The sequence below is a fragment of the Magallana gigas genome, chromosome 2 (genome assembly GCF_963853765.1).
Source record: "Magallana gigas chromosome 2, xbMagGiga1.1, whole genome shotgun sequence".
NCBI lineage: Eukaryota > Metazoa > Mollusca > Bivalvia > Ostreida > Ostreidae > Magallana > Magallana gigas.
Genome location: NC_088854.1, coordinates 54,735,185 through 54,758,869, shown reverse-complemented (window position 1 = coordinate 54,758,869; position 23,685 = coordinate 54,735,185). Strand labels below are relative to the sequence as shown.

At 33.2% G+C, this 23,685-nt stretch overlaps 2 protein-coding genes and 1 non-coding gene across 4 annotated transcripts; 1 reads left to right on the top strand and 2 right to left on the bottom strand.

The window, feature by feature from the left end:
- Positions 1 to 239: 239 nt before the first annotated feature.
- LOC109619230 (uncharacterized) lies at positions 240 to 2,565 on the top strand. Its single transcript, XR_010711359.1, has 3 exons — positions 240 to 440; positions 936 to 1,205; positions 2,105 to 2,565. It is a non-coding gene; the product is annotated as an uncharacterized protein (transcript).
- A 2,300-nt stretch (positions 2,566 to 4,865) lies between these two features.
- Positions 4,866 to 6,749, bottom strand: LOC105332146 (serum amyloid A-5 protein). Its single transcript, XM_066077310.1, has 4 exons — positions 6,577 to 6,749; positions 6,188 to 6,358; positions 5,198 to 5,308; positions 4,866 to 5,064 (listed from the first exon to the last, which is right to left on the bottom strand). The coding sequence occupies exons 2-4, from the start codon at positions 6,349 to 6,351 to the stop codon at positions 4,923 to 4,925; spliced, it is 417 nt and encodes a 138-aa protein (XP_065933382.1). The 5' UTR covers positions 6,352 to 6,358; positions 6,577 to 6,749; the 3' UTR covers positions 4,866 to 4,922.
- An 897-nt stretch (positions 6,750 to 7,646) lies between these two features.
- On the bottom strand, positions 7,647 to 23,664 carry LOC105332145 (nicastrin). Of its 2 annotated transcripts, XM_011434600.4 has the most exons (16): positions 23,533 to 23,664; positions 22,514 to 22,612; positions 22,098 to 22,221; positions 21,635 to 21,765; positions 21,312 to 21,454; positions 20,677 to 20,928; positions 20,047 to 20,202; positions 19,379 to 19,567; positions 18,090 to 18,259; positions 17,745 to 17,934; positions 17,460 to 17,553; positions 16,829 to 16,983; positions 16,529 to 16,649; positions 16,170 to 16,276; positions 11,018 to 11,146; positions 7,647 to 8,843 (listed from the first exon to the last, which is right to left on the bottom strand). In XM_011434600.4, the coding sequence occupies exons 1-15, from the start codon at positions 23,627 to 23,629 to the stop codon at positions 11,024 to 11,026; spliced, it is 2,151 nt and encodes a 716-aa protein (XP_011432902.3). In that variant the 5' UTR covers positions 23,630 to 23,664; the 3' UTR covers positions 7,647 to 8,843; positions 11,018 to 11,023. The 2 variants fall into 2 exon arrangements, with proteins under 2 accessions (XP_011432902.3, XP_011432903.3); XM_011434601.4 differs by lacking the exon at positions 11,018 to 11,146.
- Between the last annotated feature and the right edge of the window lie 21 nt (positions 23,665 to 23,685).

Sequence of the window (23,685 nt, the reverse complement as noted above, 5' to 3'; positions counted from 1 at the left end):
GTAACAATTACTATCTGAAAAATCATTGTTACACCTATTTAAATTACGGATATTGCGGGTACTTTAATCGGTTATCCCAAATGTGTCATATTTTAAAAAGGAAAACCACTTTTGTGCAAGATATTGGCGATCCTATACAAGGATGAAAGTTAGGGATTGTTTGTATATTGCATCGGATCTTTTTCTTAAGAAATAGGAAGGAAGACCTACTTGTTACAAGATCGCATCTAGTTATTTTAATTATTCATTCATAATACAATTGTATGTCTAATTAATTATACTTACAGGCAGCCTCACCTGTTCTATATGCAGTGTGGGGTCGTACCAGGATAACACAAGACAGACAGGGTGTAAACTCTGTCCGGTGGGGATGTACCAAGCAAACACGGGACAGGGCAGCTGTATACCTTGTGACACTGGGACATATCAACATAACAGTGGTATGGATATGTGTGCTTATTTTCTTGTATCTATTTGTTATCTTCCAGAATTCCAAAAACTATATTGTATTCAATCGTCCTTGTAGGAATCAGTAACCCTCATGCAATAAAAAAGTTTGATATACATATATTTACATTTATTTAAACTTAATTAATTCAAAAGTCTTTAGAAACAGCCATACTAAAATCTACAAGCCCCGTTTATCGTTTGGTCGAGACTTACAGCGACCCAAGAGAAATCACGAACTGCTAGAAATACATGTAATCAGATGATGTCAGACTCAAAGTCTCACAGGAGACGATTTTGCTGTTTCTTTTAGCGACCTCACTGAAGAACATTATCAGTAATTTAGTGAATTTGACTTACTTTTTCAATCAATGTATTAATTTGTTAAAAAAGGTGTAAATATAAACAATAAAATGCTTTTTGGATGATTTATTTGGGTTATTTTATTTTTTTGCAATGTCACTCATTGTTTAATTATTGATTGTCAGGGAGCACTGCGTGCTCTCAGTGCAGGGTAGGAACTTACCAATCAAACACAGGACAGGCTTCATGTTTATCTTGCGCGCCTGGATCCTACCAAGACACAGTCGGAATGCCATCATGCAAACCTTGTCAACCTGGGAAACACCAAAGTTACTGGGAACAAACTCAGTGCACGGCCTGCACGAGGAATTGGTACCAGGACCAACCCGGGCAGTCATTCTGCAAGCAATGCTCGGGATACCAATGTGTCAACACGGCCAAGACTCAATGCATTGGTAAGTCTAGTTCTTGGCACTTTTATTTTGACCAAAGAATTTTGCACACACATCAACAAATATAATAAAACACTGAAATATTTTTATTAACGAATAAATGAAAGAAATTCCAATTATTCATCAGACTGGTTTGCTACAGTAATATGCATGCGTTATGCTATATTTTCTGGCACATGCATGGATAAAGACTAAACACAACTAGTATGATTATACAGTAAAACTCAGTTATAGCAAAGCCCTAGGGACCAATTGATTTACTTCGTTATATTCGTAATTCGTTTTATCCGTATAACGAATTTGTAATAATAATTATAGCGAATTCACTTTATACATGTTTTCTTTCACCAGACAATAATTTTGCTAATTGATGCTTTAAATAAAAATATATTACTTTGATACCTTTAATAATCGGATTGTGAATTGAAAAATCTATATGAAAATAAATTCATTCAATCTATTACGTTAAATGGTAACGCAAACATTTTAAAACTGTTAAGAAATTCCTTATAAAAGTGTTAGATTGTGTTATTATTCACCTCTACGGGACTCAAAATCAGTTCGCTATATCTGTAAATTCGTTATATCCGAATTCGTTATAACTGTAAACTTTTGTAAAGATTTGTTTTGCATTTTACTGGGGACTCAAAAAAAACGTTGCTATATCGGAGAATTCGCTATATCCATATTTTTACTGTATACGTATACTGTTTTTCCCATGCAATCAATAGATTCCCTCATATCAGTTTTCTGAGGAATTTGGCTAGGAACAACATCAAAGTTATAAAGAGTGTGATTTCGCAGGAATCACTTTTTATGCTTGAATGATAATCTCAATGTTTCAGTGAATCATAACAATAATGATGCAATAGACAAATTGAACTCTTTATTGTCCATTTTAGGTTTGACCGCAATACAATATTCTTGGTGCACAAGTAAGCAGTTTGTTGGATACATGCGGTTTCATCAGTGTAAACAACACTGTTTAAACCTGGGATCCAGTTGTCATGGGATCATTTATCCAAGAAATTACGAAAATTGGTGTTATTGGTGCCCCAGTGCCCAACAGGCCTACTCTGGTAATAGTAATTACTGGGATTTAACTATGTGTGTTTGAAAAGTGTCACGTGACCCTCGATCATCGTTATCTCTGGAAAAAAAGAGAAAACATATTTTAGACATACCGGTAATACTACCACAAAGGTCTTGAGCTATAGTTACCGTTATAGTGACTTGTAAATTCGCCAATGGTATCTTAACTGTAAATGATAACTGGTTTGTAAATAATTTTCTTTTAAAATCACGTCGTTTTCATATCCTTTGGATGGCGTTGTTGTCATTAAAACTTACATGCATTCTTGTAGCTATGATTTTACTTTTTTCCGAGCATTTCAAGGAAGATATGTTCTTATTCCCTCTATCTCCCGTAATCCGGTAGATCTGCCATAAATCGTACGGAATTATAGAGAACGGTTATTGTTTACACGTTTTAAACATGATCAAATAAGTTTCGTTACATATACGCCCTCAGAATGTCCCCAACTCCATGAAAAGCTTGCTTGATAAAGTTAAGCCCTGAACGAGTTTTGTTTCTGAAATTGCCTTGTTTAAGAGTTATTTACTTTTGCTCATTTCGCTCCTTTTGTCTAGCTGATAGTGGATTAAGACTTGGCAAATTCCAATGTCTCACATTATCTCTCTTTTACCACAAACTTGCTGTGGCCAATTCAAGGCAAGGCAAAACCGTATGTAAAAAAAAATATCACGGGGCTAAAATACTAGTAACCCCTGTGTCCAGTATATAGCAGTAGCAAAGCATGGAAACTGAAACAGATAAATCTTGCAATGATAGTAAAACGTTGCAAATGATATTAAAATATTCGTACTTGCGAGTACACAAAATGTTGTAAAACGTTCTTACTAATGTTCATACGTTGTTTTGCAATAATCTGGATTGCATTCGGTCGCGTCTGAATAGTGTCAAATTTTGATGAGACTTGATGCGACCACAAAAACGCATGCAACGAATGCGAGAGCTCGTCCAACGCTTGCAAATGCTCGTGGAAAGTGAAAAAATTCCGATCGCAAAGTGTTGTAAAGTGCTTGTGCGCCAATTGTGAAAGGATCTTTACAAACTTTCAAAAACCGTGCATGCCTTTGCGAGTACACAAAACGTTGTGAAACGACTGTACGAATGTTCGTGCGTTGTACTGCAAAAATTTGGATCGCATTCGGTCGCGTTTAGATAGTGTGCATGTCCATGATTTTAAAGAGACTTGATGCGACCACTTCAACGCATACAACGAATGCGAGAGGTTGTGCAATGTAGGCGAGAGATCGTGGAAAGCTAAACAATTCAGATCACAAAGTTTGGTAAGATGCTCGTGCGCCAATTGTAAACGGGGCCCATAGGGCAGACATCTTTTATTGTGATAATTGTATAGCTGTCAAGTTTGCTTTCATCAACAAAAACATGAGGGTCAACTAAATACCAAACAATCTGCAGTGTGTACCTTTATGTACTAAAGTATCTTGCCAAAGCTGGGTTTATTTACTTAAATGGCCCATCCTATACATTGATGTGACGCTCCATCAGTTAATAAATCGTTTTACATGTATTTGTTTAACAAGCCCTACTGGGTCACATTTATAGATGTCCTACACACGCCAGTGTTATGGGCTTTTAAAATTGATTTCAGTAAAGCTCTCAGTGTAAAAGGTTTAGATTATACCTAATATAAAAACTATCATCAAACATTTTTTCTTGAAGTATTTTAGTTGAGAAGAAGATAGTCTGCGTGGCTCTGAATTCAAAATGAATACGTTGCTATTTGAGAAACGAATTTTAAATTATAACTTGATAAAATAAATTTATATTCCTCACATTCTTTAAATTGATGGAACCTTAAACCCGCTACAAAATGTGTTTACTTTTTTATTTTATACTAAATATAACTATCTTCATCCGAAAATTTGTTCTAGAGCGTAGCTTAGGTTAAGCTTAACTAAGCTGAATAAATTGTGAAAGGAAATGGTGCCATGGTCAATTATTTTCATCTTTTTCAGCAAAAACAGAAAGCAAATTGGTACAAACTGTTTTGCATGGAAAGCTAACAGTTATAGGTACATCGGACCAGTTGCGAAATAAATCATTCGACAGTCCTTTGACCTTCATGATGTTATAAGCAATATTTTAGTGAATGGGCTCCTAAGCGGATCTGAGAGAGGCCTGTTATGGTCCAAGCAATGCTAGATAAAGGCATTGTATAATTTAGTAGTGATGAAAATAGTGTTCTCTGAGAGTGTGCTTCTGTCTGGTTTGTCGCGACTTCTTATTGTTGAGTTCTTACCAGTAAAAGACTTTATGATATTCTTCATAAATCAAGTATAAATTTTCTGATTAAATTGTTTTTAAAATCTCGACTGAAAAGTACTCAAGACAATTGTGAGCCATTAATCATAACGTTCAAAATAAATTAAGGTTTCATTTGATGAATTAAGGACAACTATAAGAATTCTAACTTTATTAAGAGGTACAGCAAGTTTTGTATGTATTATCTTTTTTAACTAGATACAATCTCATTACGAGTAACGAGTTGGTCTTTTTTAACAATACGATTAAATACGTTTGAAACGGAAGACCTTAATAAAATGAAAAAAGTGGAAAATTAATCTACTTATTGTAATAGAGAATTCAACAACAGATTTCCTCAGTATCTGTCAGTATCTATCTGGTAACCCATCGGGTCTGTATCGATTCGGGTCCCCGCCATTTCGCCCCCAGCGATTGGCCTCCTGGTCCCTAGCGGTATCTTCTGGGCCTTGTCCACTCAATCCGCTCTGATAACCCTCTCGTGCATTGCTGCAATGTTATATAAATATATAAATTATTATACATCTATCAATTTGTTTTGTAAGGAAAATAAACCCCAATAATTTTCAGCATAATTTTCAGCAAGAAAATGTTAGGTTCTTTTTTTTAAGTTTTCGGTTACCTGATTACTCTTGCTGCCCAGCGGCCTCCCGGACCCCGACTGGCGGCGTCATGGTTACCACGTGCATGGAAATACTGGTCCGAATTACGCCAGTTAGCCTCTCTCATGTCACTGTTGAAGCATAAAAAATATTAATGGATTTCATACAGGCGTTTTGAGATGGATTGTTGGGGGGGGGGGGGGGCGGTGAATGGTGGATCGCCGAATAAAGTACGAATTCGCGTTAAAAAAAAAAGGGGGGGGGGAGGAATCTACAGTATAATAATGAGTCTAACTAACAAGTCTTGACAACTCTTATTTTCAATTAACCGTAGAACTTTCATTTGTTCAAAAATGAAATAGCTTCTCTGAAAGCTTTTCTTCCCTGTACCAGCTATACATAAGCATACTAGTAATTTTATTTTGTCAGAGTGTACTAGTAACCCATTATGATTGAAACCTATAATACACTGACCCTGGTTCATTCAATATTAAATTTTATTATATTTTTATATTAAATAATGAAATCTGATTGTTCTAGACACAGTTTATAATTCGTTATATTATCTTCAGCCTTAGCAAAACACTTGGCACCCGGAAACCATTCGGTTCGCAGCGGTTGAAAATAGTTTTCTTGGGGTGTCAATTTCACCCGTTACCCTCCCAGACAGGCACTATTTATACAATGTTAGTTGTGAATATGTAAAGTCTCCAATATCGAAGCTTGAATTTGTACAAATATTGACCAATTATTCCTTCCAGAGAAACTAACCGATATGATCAAGTTCGCTTAAAAAATGAATAACCTTGAACCTTTATCACTAATTTTCCTTCTGCATTGACCTGAAGGTTCCTACTTAAAATTTCTCAGTGTTTTGCTCTGAAATAGAGCTTATGGAAAAAGGTAAAAACTCTAAAGCTCGAGCTTCTATCTTTGCTCACAATTTCTTACAATTTTAACTCTATGTGTAAAGTATACATGTAACATTAATTGGATTAATCCCTCGGTACCTGTAAGCTCTGTACATGTCCCGAGTACCCTGCCCAGCCTGCCTGGCGAAGTCATACCCCGAACGGATTCTGTCTCGAATTCTGTCTAAAAATCCCTGCGCTAAGGTTTGTTCTGTCAAAACAAGGCCAATGAAAAGCACCGACAATACTGCGAATACCCTCATTTCGAATCTGAAAGGAAATCAACATGATCTTATAATCCATACACTTCATGTTTGTTAAAGTTGTTGATATTTTACAAAACAGTTGTAACAAGATACCGGTAATACGATGATTTTGCATTAATATCAAAAGTACATGTAACAATTGGTTAAAATTCGAAACGTATACCGATAACCGTATACAAATGCAAATACTAAGAGCAAAACTACAAGAAAACATGTACTTACTATTATATTAGATCCTACTGCTGACGCTGACACCAGTGTTGATGCCTGTCTTATATACAGGTGAAGACTTCCTATCAAGAGTTTTCGAAAAACTACCAGGAACAGAATCAGCTTTTATTACAGAACACCATTGGTTGCACACACATTGGGGAACTCCTGAGCCTGTGCTAGACCTGTTTTGTTGCCCGACAGATCTTTGGTCAACCATTGACTGCCTCTACAGATGGAGTGTTTAGGGATCATTATAGCAAAGTAGCCACTTAAAACACTCTTCGCAAAGATGCAATTAAAATGGGGGGGGGGGGGTATACTTACAGTGGGTTTTTTTTTTTTTTGCCTTTTTTTGTTTAGAATCTGAGTTATTGCAATACAACTAGTCTGCTGTATATTTTTCTCTTGGTTTGGTGTTTTGTGTGAAATATTCAGAGGGCTGATAAAAATTCGTTCAAACACAGCAGTACTTTGTTCACATTGATTATCATACAAGGGTAGGTCGGGATTTAAGTAAATCATTTCCAGGTAATCAGACATGAATACCTTACACAGGAGACCCATCTTGATCGACACATTTTTAGGAACTTCACAAAAAGTTTTAACTGATTTATATTTACTGTTTATAATAGATTACATAATTCTGTTTATAATTACTTCGAAAAACGAATACATCGGCTTACTGGCAACACACCTGAGTATACTAATTTTTATTTTAAAACTTTATTTTGCAATTTACTAGTGTTACACATGTTTGCTACCAAGGTTCTGTAATAATGACCAATTATTTGTTTATAATACATAACATGTACTACAAGACGTGAAGAACTAGTTCACGATGACAACGTTCCCCGGAACCTCGCTATATATATCCGGTACACACATTTGGATTACAGTATTTATTTGTCAATGCTTTATTTCTGACAAATAAGTCTCTTGCCTTATCTGAGTGCGCTAAAATATCGCTGTTCTTAAAAATACGAGGCAAATAGGGCAATGACCAACTTTAAATAATAAGATATTGACATTCGTGAGAGGTCTTTATGATTCGATAAACGTAATGAAAAATGACGGAAAAGTTGTTGGAATGTTGTACTTTTATATTTAAATAAATTTTAAAACAAACAGCACAGTTGTATAATGATTCTTTCATTTTTTTAAAAATACCATACTTAAGAAAATCATATATGTTAAATTATCTGAAATCAAAAGGTTGATTATTATTTATAACGATAAAGATGACAAAGAATGTCTGTTCCTCTACAAAGCATTAAGTGTGTTATGAACATTATAAACTATCTCTCAAGCTGAGTATTCCCGTCAAACACACATCATAAATACAAGTAAAATAAAAGAATTTGTATATTGATCATTACAACAAACGACTCTCCATAGACTTCCATTCAGATAAAATATAAAATGACTCATTCTTTACAGTCTATGAAGCCTCACTCTTGCATCCAACCTGTCTACATCAGATATAAGCATACATTAACAATATAGTACACACATACTGCCAAAAGTTGTAAACTCGCACACACAACTCTATTCTCAAATACATATAAGCATCAATTACTATGTACAAAAATATTCATGATCAGTGAATTTTTCTTCAACAGAAAAAGAAACATACTTATGAAAGAAAAAGACATGATGGACAAACAAGAAACAAGTTCAAGGGAAAAAATGTAACTTTGTACCAAATTCACAGTAGGACTGTATTCAATGAAGGAATCTTATAATTTACAAGTACTTCTACTTGCATTACACTTAATTAACTGCCAATTAGGAATGGTAGGTATATGTATGTGTGAAGAAAAGCAATTCAATACACTTGTCTTCTTGTCTTTTTAATACAACTGCTGGTGTTTTGTAAAAACAATGCTTGTCTTTTTTTTTGGAGGACCCCCCTCCAATAAACATCATTTTCAGGAAAAAGATGCAGGCACATGTATGAACTAAGAATGTTAATTAAGGACATTTCTAGAATTTCAAAAAGGTGGGACTACTGATCAACAAGCACATTTACAATATTACATACAATACAAGATATACTCGTACAATGTTAATGTTTAAAGACTACATAGATTATTGATACAAATTGATTTGAAACATGGTCATTATCACAGCACCACTATCCTGGGAGGCAGAGGATGGCTCCCTTAGAGACTGCTTGGTCTGGGGTGGGCAAACAAGATGTCCGCCTTTTTGTTCAGAAAATAGATCAGCACCATGGAAACCAAAGTCAGGATTACTCCCCCTGACAAAATGGACGTCTGTAAATAAAACCAAAAAGTGAAGAAATCGGTGATGATAAAGTCCAAGTGCCTACAGAATGCACTACATGTAGTTTGTTTATAACACAGATTAATTCATATATAACATGTACCACATTTACAACAAAAGAATTAAGAAAATGATTTTGGACAGAGTTAATAAAAGCTAAATTGGCCCACCTTGATCGACCCATTTTAAGGAACTTTCATTTGCAGATTATTCATAGAATATATCAAAAAGAATATCACAAAAAGTTTTAAGTTAAAACAAAGACTTGGTTAGGCATTCTATTACAAATGTTACATGTGATTTATTATATTATTCATGGGTTGCTAGCGTACAGGGAATAAATTAATTTAAAATATACAGGTTAATTGGCTTTGTTTCAAGAATTCAATGTACTAGCTGAAATACGCATAACTTTAAGTTTTCATAAGACAAATTACAAAAATGACAGAAAAGTACCGGTACTAGTTATTTTTCATAATAATTTCATGCAAGCATGTTTACTTGTATGATCAAATAAGCCACTGTGCTCTGATTTTTTTTTTTTTTTTGCGATTTTGTTTTTAAGAAAATAAAAATCCATGGTTGGGGGAGATCTGTAAAAACATGGATCTTTCACCAGCTTTAAATGAATAACGCGTAGTTCACTAGTCTGGTGATGTAACCAATGAGCAATCATTTTAATCCAAAAGTTTGTGCCAAACTATCGTATCCACTAAGCGGTTGTGAACCCTTCATCAACTTATTCCACGTTTGTGGACAAAAATGAAAAGCATACAACTACTAATATTTTTAAAAGCTGAACACACATCGTAAAAGGCATTGTCCACTATGTTGCTTGCTGCTATCTGTACAACACCTATATAAGTGGCTGAGTTTTATTTAAAGTTTAAAATATTTCGCTTCACAGGCCTCATCTGTATGAATGTAAATCCTATATCTCCACTGTTACTCAAGTTTTCGTGAACTTAACATATTCAATGAACATAATCAAAGACCCAAAATACTTAACACCAAATATACAGGTCAAAGCATTACAAACAAAGTCATGCAAAATCTAAGACAGTCCCAACTTACTTAAGGATTACTTAATTTCAGCAATGAGTTCAAGGTGTGAAAATGGGTGTAATACAAATGAAGCGTTTATACTTGAATACCATTGCACTGGTATCTGACATAGGCACAGTTAAATGGTGTTTTCCTGTTTATGAATTATGTTCTGCTTTAACATAATGACTTATAAAGATAAAGGGACATGGTCACGATTTTGGTCAAATTTTATTTTTCTGTATTCATTGTTTACAATATGTTTTAGAAATGCATATCTGATGATCAATGGATATTTGAGTTTCAGTCATAGAGTTACAAGAAAGCTACAATTCTTTTTCATGTACGGTAAACAAGGCTCGTGCCCTGTTTTTGGTTACATTGGTTCAATAATCAATATACCAGTAGAAGTTCTTTTCTTAAGATGATTTCTTTCTCTTCTAATCATTTTAGGCATAAATAGTTTTTAACATTTGTAACATTCATTTTAGGTCTAAAACTGGAATTTTTACTTCACGCTATTTAATGTAAACAACAGCTTTGTTTACTTGACTGAAAACTATGAGCCCTGTATCTTGCTTATAACATGACGAATGACATTGAAATTTTGATTGATTATTAGAAATGCCTCACTGAAGCATTATAAACATTATGAAAGGAAACATAATTTTTGACCAAAATCGTGACCATACCCCTTAAAAGCTTAATGCTAGAATTTCAGTAGATATATATATGTCATATTTCTATGTGAATTTTTATACAGTGTTTAACACTTATATTGGTAGAAGTATCTATTGACGAATGTAAACTATATGAAGAGTTAGGGCAAAGCATGCTATTAATACTTGTTAGTTCATTAGCTACTGTAAATTCCTAATTAAACGCGAGGAATTAATATCCGCGTAAAATCGCGAGAAGCCCGTCTCGCGAATTTTAAAATCTTGCTTTTAATTTTCCTACATATGTTAACTACATGAAACTATGATAAAATTTTGACATTCGCGATTTTATGTTCTCGCGATTTGATGGAAAACCGTTGAATTGTGGAATTAAGTACTCGCGTAAAATAAGGAATCTACAGTATCAAACAACCTCATGCAAAGTTCTGCAAATCACAAACCTTAGCTTATCGGGGTGTCATCTCAATTTCATTATCCAATGAGAATAGAGATGTTGATTTTCTTGTGATGAAATAAACGAGGCCTAGTGATGCCAGAATGAAAAATATACCTGTACAAAGGAGGCCCACCTGAGGGGTGAAACAGGTATCAATAACAAAACCATCAATAATTTTGATTAATATGTTCCCCAAAACCCTTCTGGACTTAAACAGCATCTTATCAGAAAAAGGGATAAAAATAAAAATTGAAACAAATCCAATCAAATTGCCCAATAATCCTTTTCATAACAAATTTATTAGGTATGTTTGGTTTTCACATTAATCTTATCTTCTTCAATACTTTGAAACACATTATATTAGATGTACTGATGTAAGATTAAAAAAATAGTGACGTTTGAGTAAATGCTCCTAATATTAATACAAAATTAATTTTAAAGTTAAATAAATATGGTGAATACAAGAATTGTGTGCATCTACAGCATGTGCACTCAAATTCCAAGTAAAGCTGTATACATCATAATATCATATTTAAGCACAATTGTTAATCTATGAAATGATTTGTATTCCTGGCATTCTGAATTTTCAATGAACACTGTAATTATTTTCATATGTATTTCTAAACATCTGGGGAGATTTGTACAATTGATACTTTTTAAATTTTTTTTAACTGCTGTAAATGTACAGAGTATGATTTATATTTTAAACATAAAAATAATTTCTTTTTTTTATTTATTTTCGTGTATATTTCTTTGTAAATTTGTGGCCAATCTATGATCTAAGGGTTGATTGTATGATAATTAAGCAATTGCTTTTGCAAATACACTGTAGATACACTCTTGATAATTAGCATCCCTCAGATGGCCCTTAATCTCCTCCACTAATAAGATGTTAATAAAAGTCTGGTAAGGTTTCAGGTACAGAGAAAAACAATTAGATCAAATACTGGTTAAAAAATTCATAACATATTTAAATCAAAAACATATTAATGAAATATAGATCAAGTGATTCACATGTGAATCTGTTTTAGTACTGCATACAGAAATACAGTAAAACAAACAAAACATCAAACAATATGTCTGTCAGACAAAATGCATCTTGCCATGCAAGAACTCTTGACAAAGCAGACACCATAGACATGCAGTGTATGATCTTATTTCTGGATCTTCCTCTTGCAGAATCACAAAAAATTGGTAATATTCTTTCAGTATAATATTTTTCAGTTAACTAGAAAACTGACCAGTCAGGAAGGGCCCCGCTATGACAATTAATATAAAGAAGTGAAAAAAACTTTGAATTCCATCCTCTTTATATTACCAATGATGAAAAATAAATGCCTGGCATAAGATGTAAAGAACTGCAATATATAGGATCTCATGATTTGTAGTTGGATATGATTTTCATCCAACAATTAAAGTGTTAAACTGAAGGGTAAAAATATAAAGGTGCAGCTCATGGATTACATTTTTAAAAAAAATACGAAAATTATAAGTTACAACTGTATTTTTAAAATTTCAAGATAATTCCTGAATGTCCAAAAACTCTAAATAGTAACCTTGTATCTGCATAAAACAGGGATAACCTCATGTCTTATAAAAAAACTAAATTAAATGTGTATTTAAAAAAGATTTAACAGGTGTTTTATAAAACGCAAGCCTTCAGTGAATGCAAATACATTGTATCACCCAGGGTTGACCTCAACTTCAAAACAAACATCAGTAGCAGACAAAGGTGTTCATTAACCTTCATACCTGGATGGGTTCATTCATTCATTTATTTCAATCTCAACACCATTGCACAATGGTACACAGAGATTATAATAATACAATATGTGGTATTTCTTAATAATTAACAATGCATGCGTAAGCGAGAGAGAGAGAGAGAAAAAAAAAAAACATATACAACTCTGACTCGTTAATACAAATGTGAAGTATGGGGGTTCTAACCTGGGGAGCATTTTTTATTTATTTTTCTAATAAAAGCACATAATTTCCTCAAAGAACAGTGTTTTGTACTTGCCATTATAAATTTAAAACTAATAGCATTTTTTATTTTTATATTTATATTTGATAAGCATTGCTTGCGTTCTTGCTGCAACGAGTTACAACTAAGTATGTAGTGAAATTCATCTCCTATTTCACACTTATTACAATGAGCACAGAATCTTTCATGTCTGGGAATATTTGCCCAACGTCCACTTTCAATGGGTAGATGGTGATTACATGTTCGAAATCTACAAAATGTAATTGCATCTTTTTTTGATAATGTATCAAAATAATGTTCAAATTTTAACTCTTCCTTATAAATTCTATAATTTAGAGCTTTTGGGGATGATTGTAGAATAGATTGCCAATTTTGTTTGAATTGGTCTACCAACGTGAGTTTTATTTTTGCCTTTAGCCATTGTGAGTTATGTATAGTTTGATTAATCCATATATTAGATAAGCCGCAATTATTTAGAATATGTTTGATATTTTCATACCAAGGGATTTTCCCCCCAATTTCGTGATTCATACAAATTCCTAGATCATATATTAACTTTGCAATTTTTGTATCTTTTCCGGTAAGTATTCTTGACCAATAAGAAATAATGCGTGTTTTAATTTGAATTTCAAGTGGGTATCGACCAAGTTCACCATATATCATGAAATCTGGAGTTGATTGTTTTAAATGGAGTAGAAGTTTACAAAATTTGAGATGAATTCTTTCTATAATTGCAATATTTGAAAAGCCCCAGACTTCACATCCATATAACAGTATAGGTTGGACAATTTTGTCAAATAAATCTAGTTGACACTGTACTGATAGATTATGAAATCTCCCCTTTTTTAACACTTCATATAATGCTTTTGTAGCTTTTTCTGCTAATTTCTGTATTGCAATTTTAAAAGATCCTGCTCTGCTAAATACTATTCCCAAGTAGTTAAAATCAGTAACAACTTCAATAAATTTATCGTTATATTTTATCTGCACGTTTTCTTTCTGCCTACCTTTGCTAAATATTATTATTTTAGATTTATCGATATTCATTTTCAGGTTCCATTTTATGCAATAAGTATGAAAGCAATCTATCTCTCTTTGCAATTCCTCGGGAGATTCAGCTAACAGTACAGTGTCGTCTGCATATAATATAGCAAATAATTTGAAAAATATATCTAACTTATTTTCTAACATGTCAGTAATAGTTGGTAAACCTTGTACATTAGACTCATTTCAAAAGTCATGCAAATCATTAAGGTACATAGAGAATAAGAAGGCTGACATATTTTCACCTTGCCTCACTCCGTTTTCACAATGAAAAAAAGTAGAGGTTTCATTATTGTAAACAATTCTTGACTTAATATGACTGTACATATTGAAAATAATATTAAACATTTTGCCACAAATATTATGGGATAATAGTTTAAACCACAATGCTTTTCGCCATACGTTATCAAACGCTTTTTCGAAATCTACAAACATACAATAAAGTTTTTTCTTCTTCATTCTCAAAAGTTCGAATAGAATATGTAATGTAAAAATATTATCAATGGTTGAATATTCTTTTCTAAAACCTGTTTGGTTTTCATGTAATACGTTAAATTCATCTGAAAATGTATTCAGTCGTTCGTTAAGAATGGAGGTAAAAAGTTTTCCAATACAGCTTAGTATAGTGATTGGTCTGTAGTTTTGTGGGTTGGTTTTAACTCCCTTGTTTTTGTATATTGGTATAATATTTCCCTCCAACCAAATAGAGGGAATCTTACCAGACGAAAAAACTAAATTGAACAACTTTTCATAAACTGGCAACATTAACTGCTGTGTTGCTTTAATATATTCGTTTCTTATCCCATCTTCCCCACTGGCTTTATTATTTTTTAGATTCTTAATTGCTTTTTTTATTTCATCTTGGGTAATGTAATTATTTAGATCGTGATTATAATCTTCATACTGTAAATTAGCAATTTCATTATCAACCATGTGATTATTTTCATCGCTTATTTCGGGAGACCTGTTTAAGTCTCTGAAATACTGATAAAGATCATCAATACCGATTGCCGATTGATTTTGGCAATTTTTATTTTTGTTATTCTTATTTATTACTTTCCAATATTCTTTAGGATTTTTGTTTTTGATATCTTTCAAATGTTTACTAATTTTGTTTCTGTACTTCAGCTGCTCTTTATCAATAATTTTTTTGTAGTTTTTTTCATGTTCTTTATATTTTTTATCATATGACAGATAGAGATAAGCCTCTAAATTTTCTGCAGCAGGCAAGATAATTAATCCCAGGGGGTTAATTGTTCTGCTCTCTCATCCTTTTCTTCTAAATTTACAATAAGATTTTTTTTTCCAGAAATGACAGACTGGGGTTATTATCTGATTACCTGTTAAAATTAACAGCATTAAGGCAGAAAAAAATAAAATAAATAATTAAAAAATAAAATAGTGAAAAAGGATATCTTAATATATATCTTGATTTTAATATTCAATAAAATTATCATAAATCATTGTGTATGGTATTTTAACCAAAATAAAGTATGAATATTATATTTTAAATCCATATTTCAAAGAATGTACACAATACTACACATCATTCAAAATTGACCTTAACTTCAAAACAAAGTTCATTTGCAGACACAGGCAGTGCAATAATTAATTTCAATGTGACAGATAAAGATAAAGCTTAGGATTTTCTTCCTGTGGAAGGTTAATCAATCCCAAAGGACAAATATTGCACAGCCTTCCAAGTATACAATGGTTACATTCTCAACAGTTATCTCTCTTTGCCCATTCATTCTTATGCATAGTTAAGGATCTACCCCACCACCCCAGCTCCAAACCAGAAGACATAGAGAACCAAACTTAGCATCAAAATATGCATTTCTGCCTACTGAACTACCATACCAAATTTGAACTTGATTGGGCAACCATAAAAAAAGTTATTAGAAAAAAACAGAAAATTTGTGGATGGAAGTGACAGACGGACAGACAGAAGGACGGACAGAGTGATTACTATAGGGCACCCGCAAATCCTTGCGGGGCCCTAATTATGAATTGGTGCTAAAAAAAATTATGTTTCATAGTTATATAAACTGATGTGCACCAGAAACAAAACTAATGCTGAGCGCTGGTTTGCACTTTTTCGTACTAATGCAGGGAAGATGACTCTTACCTCCATAGCTTTGCTTGGAATTAAGAAGACTCTCAGGAGAAGGGCATTGGTTGCCCAGCTGGACTCGGTCCATGTGGAATACTGGAATCCCCCCCAGCCATTGTAGTCTAACCATTATTAAAATAAAATTTATAGCACACACAGACGGTAGAGGACAAGATATAACTTTTAATATTTAAACATTATCTATCATATTTCATTGAGCATGCTTTTTTTTTTAATATACAGATCAACATGAGGCAAAATTAATGAAATGTAAAAATTATTTTCCTGTGAAATTGCTACTGTTTGCATTACAATAATTAGTATGCTTATTTCCTCTCACTCCAACACTTTGACAATGTAAATAATTGACATACCAGTGATCTCAAATGCGGGTGAGTAAGCCTTGGTTTGCGTGACCCGACTCTTGACACAGGTGACAGTCCTAGTCTTGTTGTCAGAGTTCAGTGGTCCAGCCATCCACAGGTAGTTATATAACTAATAGAGAAACAAACTTAATGATTGGTTGGGTAAATAATTCATTCCCATTTATATAATTTATATTCTCGCGATTTGATGGGAAACGATTAAATTGCGAAATTAAGTACTCCCGCAGAATAAATCTAAATAATCTCAAATGGAAGAAGGTAAAGCTGAGAAGAAATGCTATGAGTTACCTGAAGAGAAGCTTTCTCAGAACTGGTACAAGATTCAGTGTGGTTCTTTTCAACAGTCCCTATGTAGTGGGTCAACAGTCGCTGTATGATTCTGGTAACATTGTTTATCTGGCCGTACACACTGACGTAGAATGGATAAGGAGACTTCTGAGAGGCTAACAAAAAGATCAAACAATGACAACGGTAAACAGAAATTCCTCATATTGCTGACCAAATGCAGAATCATCTACCATGTTCACAGTGCAGCCTTTAAAACTAGAGATCCTTATAGTATCATAAAAAAAAACACTTTTTTTGTTCCTTAGATACTTGTACAGAAAAAAAATTTGTTACCGTTAAAGGTACAAAATTCCAACATGGTATTGTAAAATCATTTTACCAACATAAAATTAATCAAATACTGTAGTGTAAACCGACTTTTACTAGCGTGCAAGAAATGTTCACAAGGTTAGTTCCTTCTAGTAAATATTTCTTGCCACGAAACCAGTCCTTGTTGAATACTTATCATAACTACATGGATAGCACTTGGTTAGATAGGTAGTTGCCATAATCCATTTTATCTTAGGTAAATCACCAAATTAGGTCGTCATGAATAAAAGTTAGTTTACAGTAAACTCTAAAACATACTAACCCAAATCATCAAAAGCTTCTCTGGCGGGTGGAATGACTTGTTTGAACAACTCACAGTTAGGGCTGATCAGGAAACAGTAGAGCATGTGTGTGACCTACAAAATTACCATAAAGAAGTAAAAATATTGCACTAGTTTCTAATACTACTCCTTACTTTTCAATTCGAACAGTTATTTTTTAGCTACTATGTAGTATATATTAAATGTGCTATGTAGATGCTTATAAAATGAATAGAATAAGGTATTTCATCATAAATTTTCATCTAGCAGAATTTTTTTCCCCTTACACTTTGTTGCTCGGCCATGAGACCCTCTGGGGCGGGGGATCCAGTGGCCAGGGTGTACAGGGACCTGGCCAATAGGGTGGCTGCTACTGTCAAGTTACTGGCCTGATCCGTCACATGGTTGTACCCACTGTCAGAAGCGTTTACCATTGCACTGATGGTTTTGGCCAGGTCAAATCGGCTGTTGTAATATCTGGAATGATATACTCAAAGTACACACCAAATTTTTATTATAACATTTTCGTTAACTACCGTTCTGATATGATAAATTATGAAAACATTCAATTTCACTTACTACATGTAGTTGCTACTTTAAAGAAATTCTTTAACTAAATCTTTATTAATTACTTGTTAGTAAAAGTTTTCTTGTGGTCAGTCAAAACTAGGGCTGGGACCAGAGTCTTCTGTAGGAACTTCTGGGTGGAGGCTGGGGGGAGGGGCTGAGTTTGATCGACAGCTCCCACAATGTCTGACAGGTTTTTCCCAATGTCCAGGATAGTTGATATCATATCATTTATCTATAGATAACAAAGAAATACTTAAACCATTAACATTTTGGGTATCAGTTGGCAGAAAAGAACTTTTTGAATTTGATTCAGTGCATTCCTGGGTGTACCTATTTATCTATGTATTAAGTATGACATTTGGCAATGAACTTGATTTAGCAGAAGCTGCATTCAGCCAAAAAACAATAATTAGAATACACAGTCAATATAATACATCCCGAGTAAATGTTTTTTACATGTACACTGAAAAAGTGATACATTTTCAAACAGTTAATCATTGCAGTTTAACACTGTAACTCCAGAACAACCTGTAAAACATGTATCAAAGAAAACAACTCAGTCGGAGGTTATTGGAAGTAAGTTTGAGAGACAAGAAGAAGATTTAATCACAAGCAGACTAGGTAAATTTCAAGTAGTATTTTTACCATAGTAATCTACTGTACCTAAAGTTATCTTCTCTTAAAGGGGCATGATCATGATTTTGGTCAAAATCTATTTTTCCATTTTAAATGTTTTCAATGTTTCAATACTTCAGTAAGGCATTTCTTGTGGTCAACCACAATTTGAGTGTCAGTCTTAGAGTTAATAGGGGATATACAGAGCTCACATTTCTTTGTTATGTAAACAAAGCTCAGGTCATGTTTTTGTTTACATTTTGAATGTTGATGAGGAAATTTCAGGTTTTTACCTAAAATAATTCATGCTCAAAACAAATTGGCAGATAGATATATCAGCTTGAGAAAGAGCTTTTACCTGCATACTGAACCAATGTAAACATGGCATGAGACATGTAAGTTGTTTACATATAAACAAAGAATTGTGAGTGTTGTATCTTGCTTTTAACTTTACAACTGCAACTTAAATTTTGATTGATCATTAGAAATGCATTACTTAAACATTGTAAAGAAATAAGAATAGAAAATAAGGATTTGATCGTGACCATGCCCCTTTAATAGCATAGTGATATTTTTCTCTTACGTTTATCCTAATCTTAAGGTAGGTGTATGGATTCAAATAAATTTTTTGTTCATAGGAGTGATATATAAATTCCTAAAGTGTGTTGAATGAGTGAAATATCATTAAAATAAGACAACAGTTACAAAGAGTGATTGTTGCTTAAAAACAACTTACCTCAGAGGATATATTGGGGTCATTCCTACTGACTGGATCGGCGTGGATCCAGATCCTTCCCTCCTCTCTGTAAGCTAACTGGTTTACTTCCACGATGCGGTCTACATGGTCCATTTTCAGCTTTAGTGGTAGAGCACCCTTGTCCATATCATAGAGCATCCTGGTAGAGCCGATGTAATCAAAGGCTTCCTACAAAAGCAAATAATCCAAATATACTCACGACTCTAACTCTCTGACCAATCAATTTCAATATCATATTAAATTCATATTTCATTGCAAGCCAACTACTGAGGTCGTTTTAGACAGCCAAGCTGGTCATTGAATCAAGTGTTGACAACAAATTAAAAGAAGAATGGCAATATTGTCCATTTTGGCTAGCAAAAATATATGTTGATGCTCATCAAAATGTAAGATACTGTCAAAAGTTAGCTCAGGGTAAAAACAATTTTATTAAAGTTAAGGTTGAACCAGGAACCATTGGCATGTTGGTCTAGTGTTGTACTGGGTTAACCAACAAGCCTCCTCGAAGGATTTCAGTATTTCTCACAACAGTGATAACAAATTATGCTTGTAAATTAAAAAACTCATTTGGTGTGTCAATAATAGACATGAATATAAAATTATGAAATCATAAATCTAAATAACTATTATCTTGTTCAAATGCTTACTCCATTTAGGAATGTAAATAGGATGTCTTTAGTGGTGTTGTCAAAGTGATCTTTATATTTTCGGAGTGCTTCAGCAGCAGCTAAAAGAGCAACAATTCCACTGACTTGGTTGTCTGCACTGGGGTAAATATTCTCAAACAAACTGTATGAATCCATCTGAAATATGATACAAGCTTGATAAATGTTCATCACTTTTATTTCCTGAGACCTCTTTGTCATATAGACATACAAGCAATTAAGAATTTATTTGCAATACACAACTTTTTACAGCAGACTGAGTAAGGTACCATCACATTAATATATTTTGCTGATTTGGTTCTTTTGTGAAATTATGTCCCTCAAAAAAAAGTTCTGTGGTCGAAAGAAAAAACCCTGGCCATATCTTCACTGTATCCATGGAAGGATGCACATGATTCAACATTGTATACCATAATTGATTAAACTCTTTACAGTTGAGCACTGAATTGATGTTTCTTGAATTTGAAAAAAGCATCTTTTTCAACTATTGAGAAATTTTTGTTCAAGTTTAAATATGTCTACAGTATAGTTTAATGTTTGAAATGTTTCATATTTTTCTTAGTGCATTTGATAAGGAATAATTACTCAGATCTATACTCAGTGTAACCTCACCCTTGCCATTGCCAAAATAATTGATTTCTTCTCTGGTTTGTAGTCTTCTGGAACATCTTTAAAAAATCCGATAACATTCTTGTCCCCTAAGGCATCACAGTACTTGTCCGGATTGAGGTTTGTAGGTGTGTTTGTCCGTCGGATACAGGTCTCTGAATCCTTGGCAGCGGCCATTCTGGATTTCATCTGTACTGCACAGAGAGGATACTCCCTGGGCACTCCCTGTGTTGGCTGATTAAACTTCAAATAGCACTGGAAAATAAAATCAGTGTTTGACAGTGTTATAATCTAAATCATAATTTCCTTGAATCATTTTTATATTATACGCTGTTGTAGCTCTGTTGGAAAAATTAGGTTTATTGAGTAGCCAATTTGCATATGTGCATGACTCAGTATTTTGAATCTTTTTGTCTTGATTTGACTTGGATTTACACTGTATATGCAAAACAAGATACATGTACTAAAACCATGTATATCTTCATTTCATCTTTTCAGTATAAAGTTTTCAATTTAGTTTACAAATTTAATGTTTTGATCAAATAAAAATGTCATCAATTGCATATGTCACAAAATGTAATGCCAAAGCATTTCAAGATCATCCAATAGAACTTCCAATGACATAAAACTCTGCTTACATTATTGATGAGGTAGTCAGTTTCATTTTTATTTGTTACAATGGAAATTGGGAACTCAAAATCCTCGAAAAACATCCCATTTCCATCCTCGTTCCAAGTCACCTTCTTACAATTTCCATACTCTTGATTATTGTGATATAGGCCTGCAAAAAATGGGAAACAATTTGATACTGTAATAATGAAATGCCACAAAATATGCCAAATCAAATGTCTTAAGACGCCTTTATCAATTGCACATATTGTATCAGATCACTGCCAAAGTAGTTTCTATTGATTCTACTTTAAGACTTTTAGACAATTAAAAAAGAAACACAGTTCTTTACCATATAAATCCCCTGGACATTTATCTGCTGGAGAAAAGCTGTCTGGAAGAGGTGTTGTAGCAGAGTCATCAGTGTGAATCACAATTATCCCTGTTATTTTCTTTGAATTCCTCAACTGTTGGACTGTATCCCTGCATAGATGATTTAAAATACATATATTAGAAAACTCAAATGAAATCTAGCTATTGATATATATCAGTGTGTACTTATTTACATGTAACTAATTGTTTTAAAACCTACATGGCTAGAACACATGTGTCTCACACATATCACTCATCTTGCATGATCACATCAAAAAATGTATATAATTGTTTTCAATTTTTCAATTGCAGACTGAGTAAACTTGTAGTAATTAATTTCATTCACAATGGGTATTCATTTAGCAGACTCATCAGTAATTGTTTGAATGACACTGATATAAAATTTATTTTTATGAGAATTTTTTATTCTTCAACAAACAAACCTGTTAAAATTCAGGGAGGTAAGCAAGGCTACATATGGTTGGTGAGGACCACTGTTTATCAGCCAGTTTAACGAGTCTGTGTCGTTTATATAATGAAGAACACCAACATTACCATTTATTTCAGCTGAAAATGAAATAACAGAAGAACAATTTAACACAATAAATTCAGATCATTCTTAGATAAAAATTTTGTAAGAAAAAATCTCTGAACTTTTTAGATATGAATGAGTTTAGCTATATACATAAATATCCTTATCTTCCTTTGTGATATATGTTTCTTTAAAACTGAGTATAAATACATCCATCTATAGTTAAATTTTTTTTTCCTGTTGATAACAGAATATTACAGTATATAACAGTTAATAATTCAAACATTCATGTGTATATACAACAATGTCTTAAGTTCAATGACTTACAGCTACATCCAACTTGATGAGTTCCGTTAAGTCTTCGTATACAAGCTACATTTCCAGACACTATCACATACGTTTTACTACTTATTCTTTCACTTGCACCTAAAATGAAAATGAAAACATATTAATACATATTATGCTAATACTGTTGTTAATTTGTTGAATCTGAGTGTACTATATGTACAAGCATCAGATAAAAAAAAGTTCTCCAAGCTGCCACATTGGTCAAAGCTTTTCTTAATTGACAAATTCAATTCGATCACTATACATGCTATAGTCTGTCCAAAGTTTTTGCTTCCATCAAAAAGTGGTGGAAGGAAAATCTCAGGACAGAGTATAAATGGTTGGCTGTTCTCAACTTTTTTTCTAGTATACATTCTCTGAATGTGGTAGAGTCAAGAATATGGCATTCCTACTAGCTCTGGCTAGTAGGTTAACCCTTTAGCTCGATCAGTAGAGTGCTGGACTGGCATGCCAGAGAACCCGGGTTCAAACCCCAGCAGAGGCAATAAGTGTCTCTGTTACATGAATATGAACAAAAAAAATATCTGGGAAGCGTTCACCTCTTGGACGAATGCACAAAACTCACTTTTTTGGTAACAAAACAATGATATTAAAATTAATGTAAGCTGAATGTTTATCTTTTTTAGACAGAGACACCCTGTTTAACAGCTTTCCCTTTACTAAAGTATTATTCAGCAGGGAAAAAAATTGTCAGAAGAAAAAGAGTCTCCTACAGGCGTTGAAACACCAAATGAGAGTTAATGTGCTTAAAGTCAAAATTCTATTTAAAGTTATTAGATATCCTACTAACTGTTTTGACATGTATTTGACCTGAGTATTTGAATTATGTTTACATCAAATTTTCAGATCTCTCAAAGTATTTTTCTCACACCTCTGAATTTGAGAAAAATAGGTTCGACTGTATCGATTTTTTTAAAAACATAAATTGAAGGTTTCGCCGACATCATAATATGTTAGGGAGCTCTAGCAGTAATGTATAATGGTAATTTTAAACTCACCTAAGCTGATACAACTTAGAATGAATAAAATAAACTGTCGATAACAACGTAAACGAGTCATTCTTCCTTTCTCTTTCTCATTTCCCTGTCCTATCATTTATAGAACCCCAATCCCGAACTAATTACAATTTTTAAAGAAACAATAAATTGCTC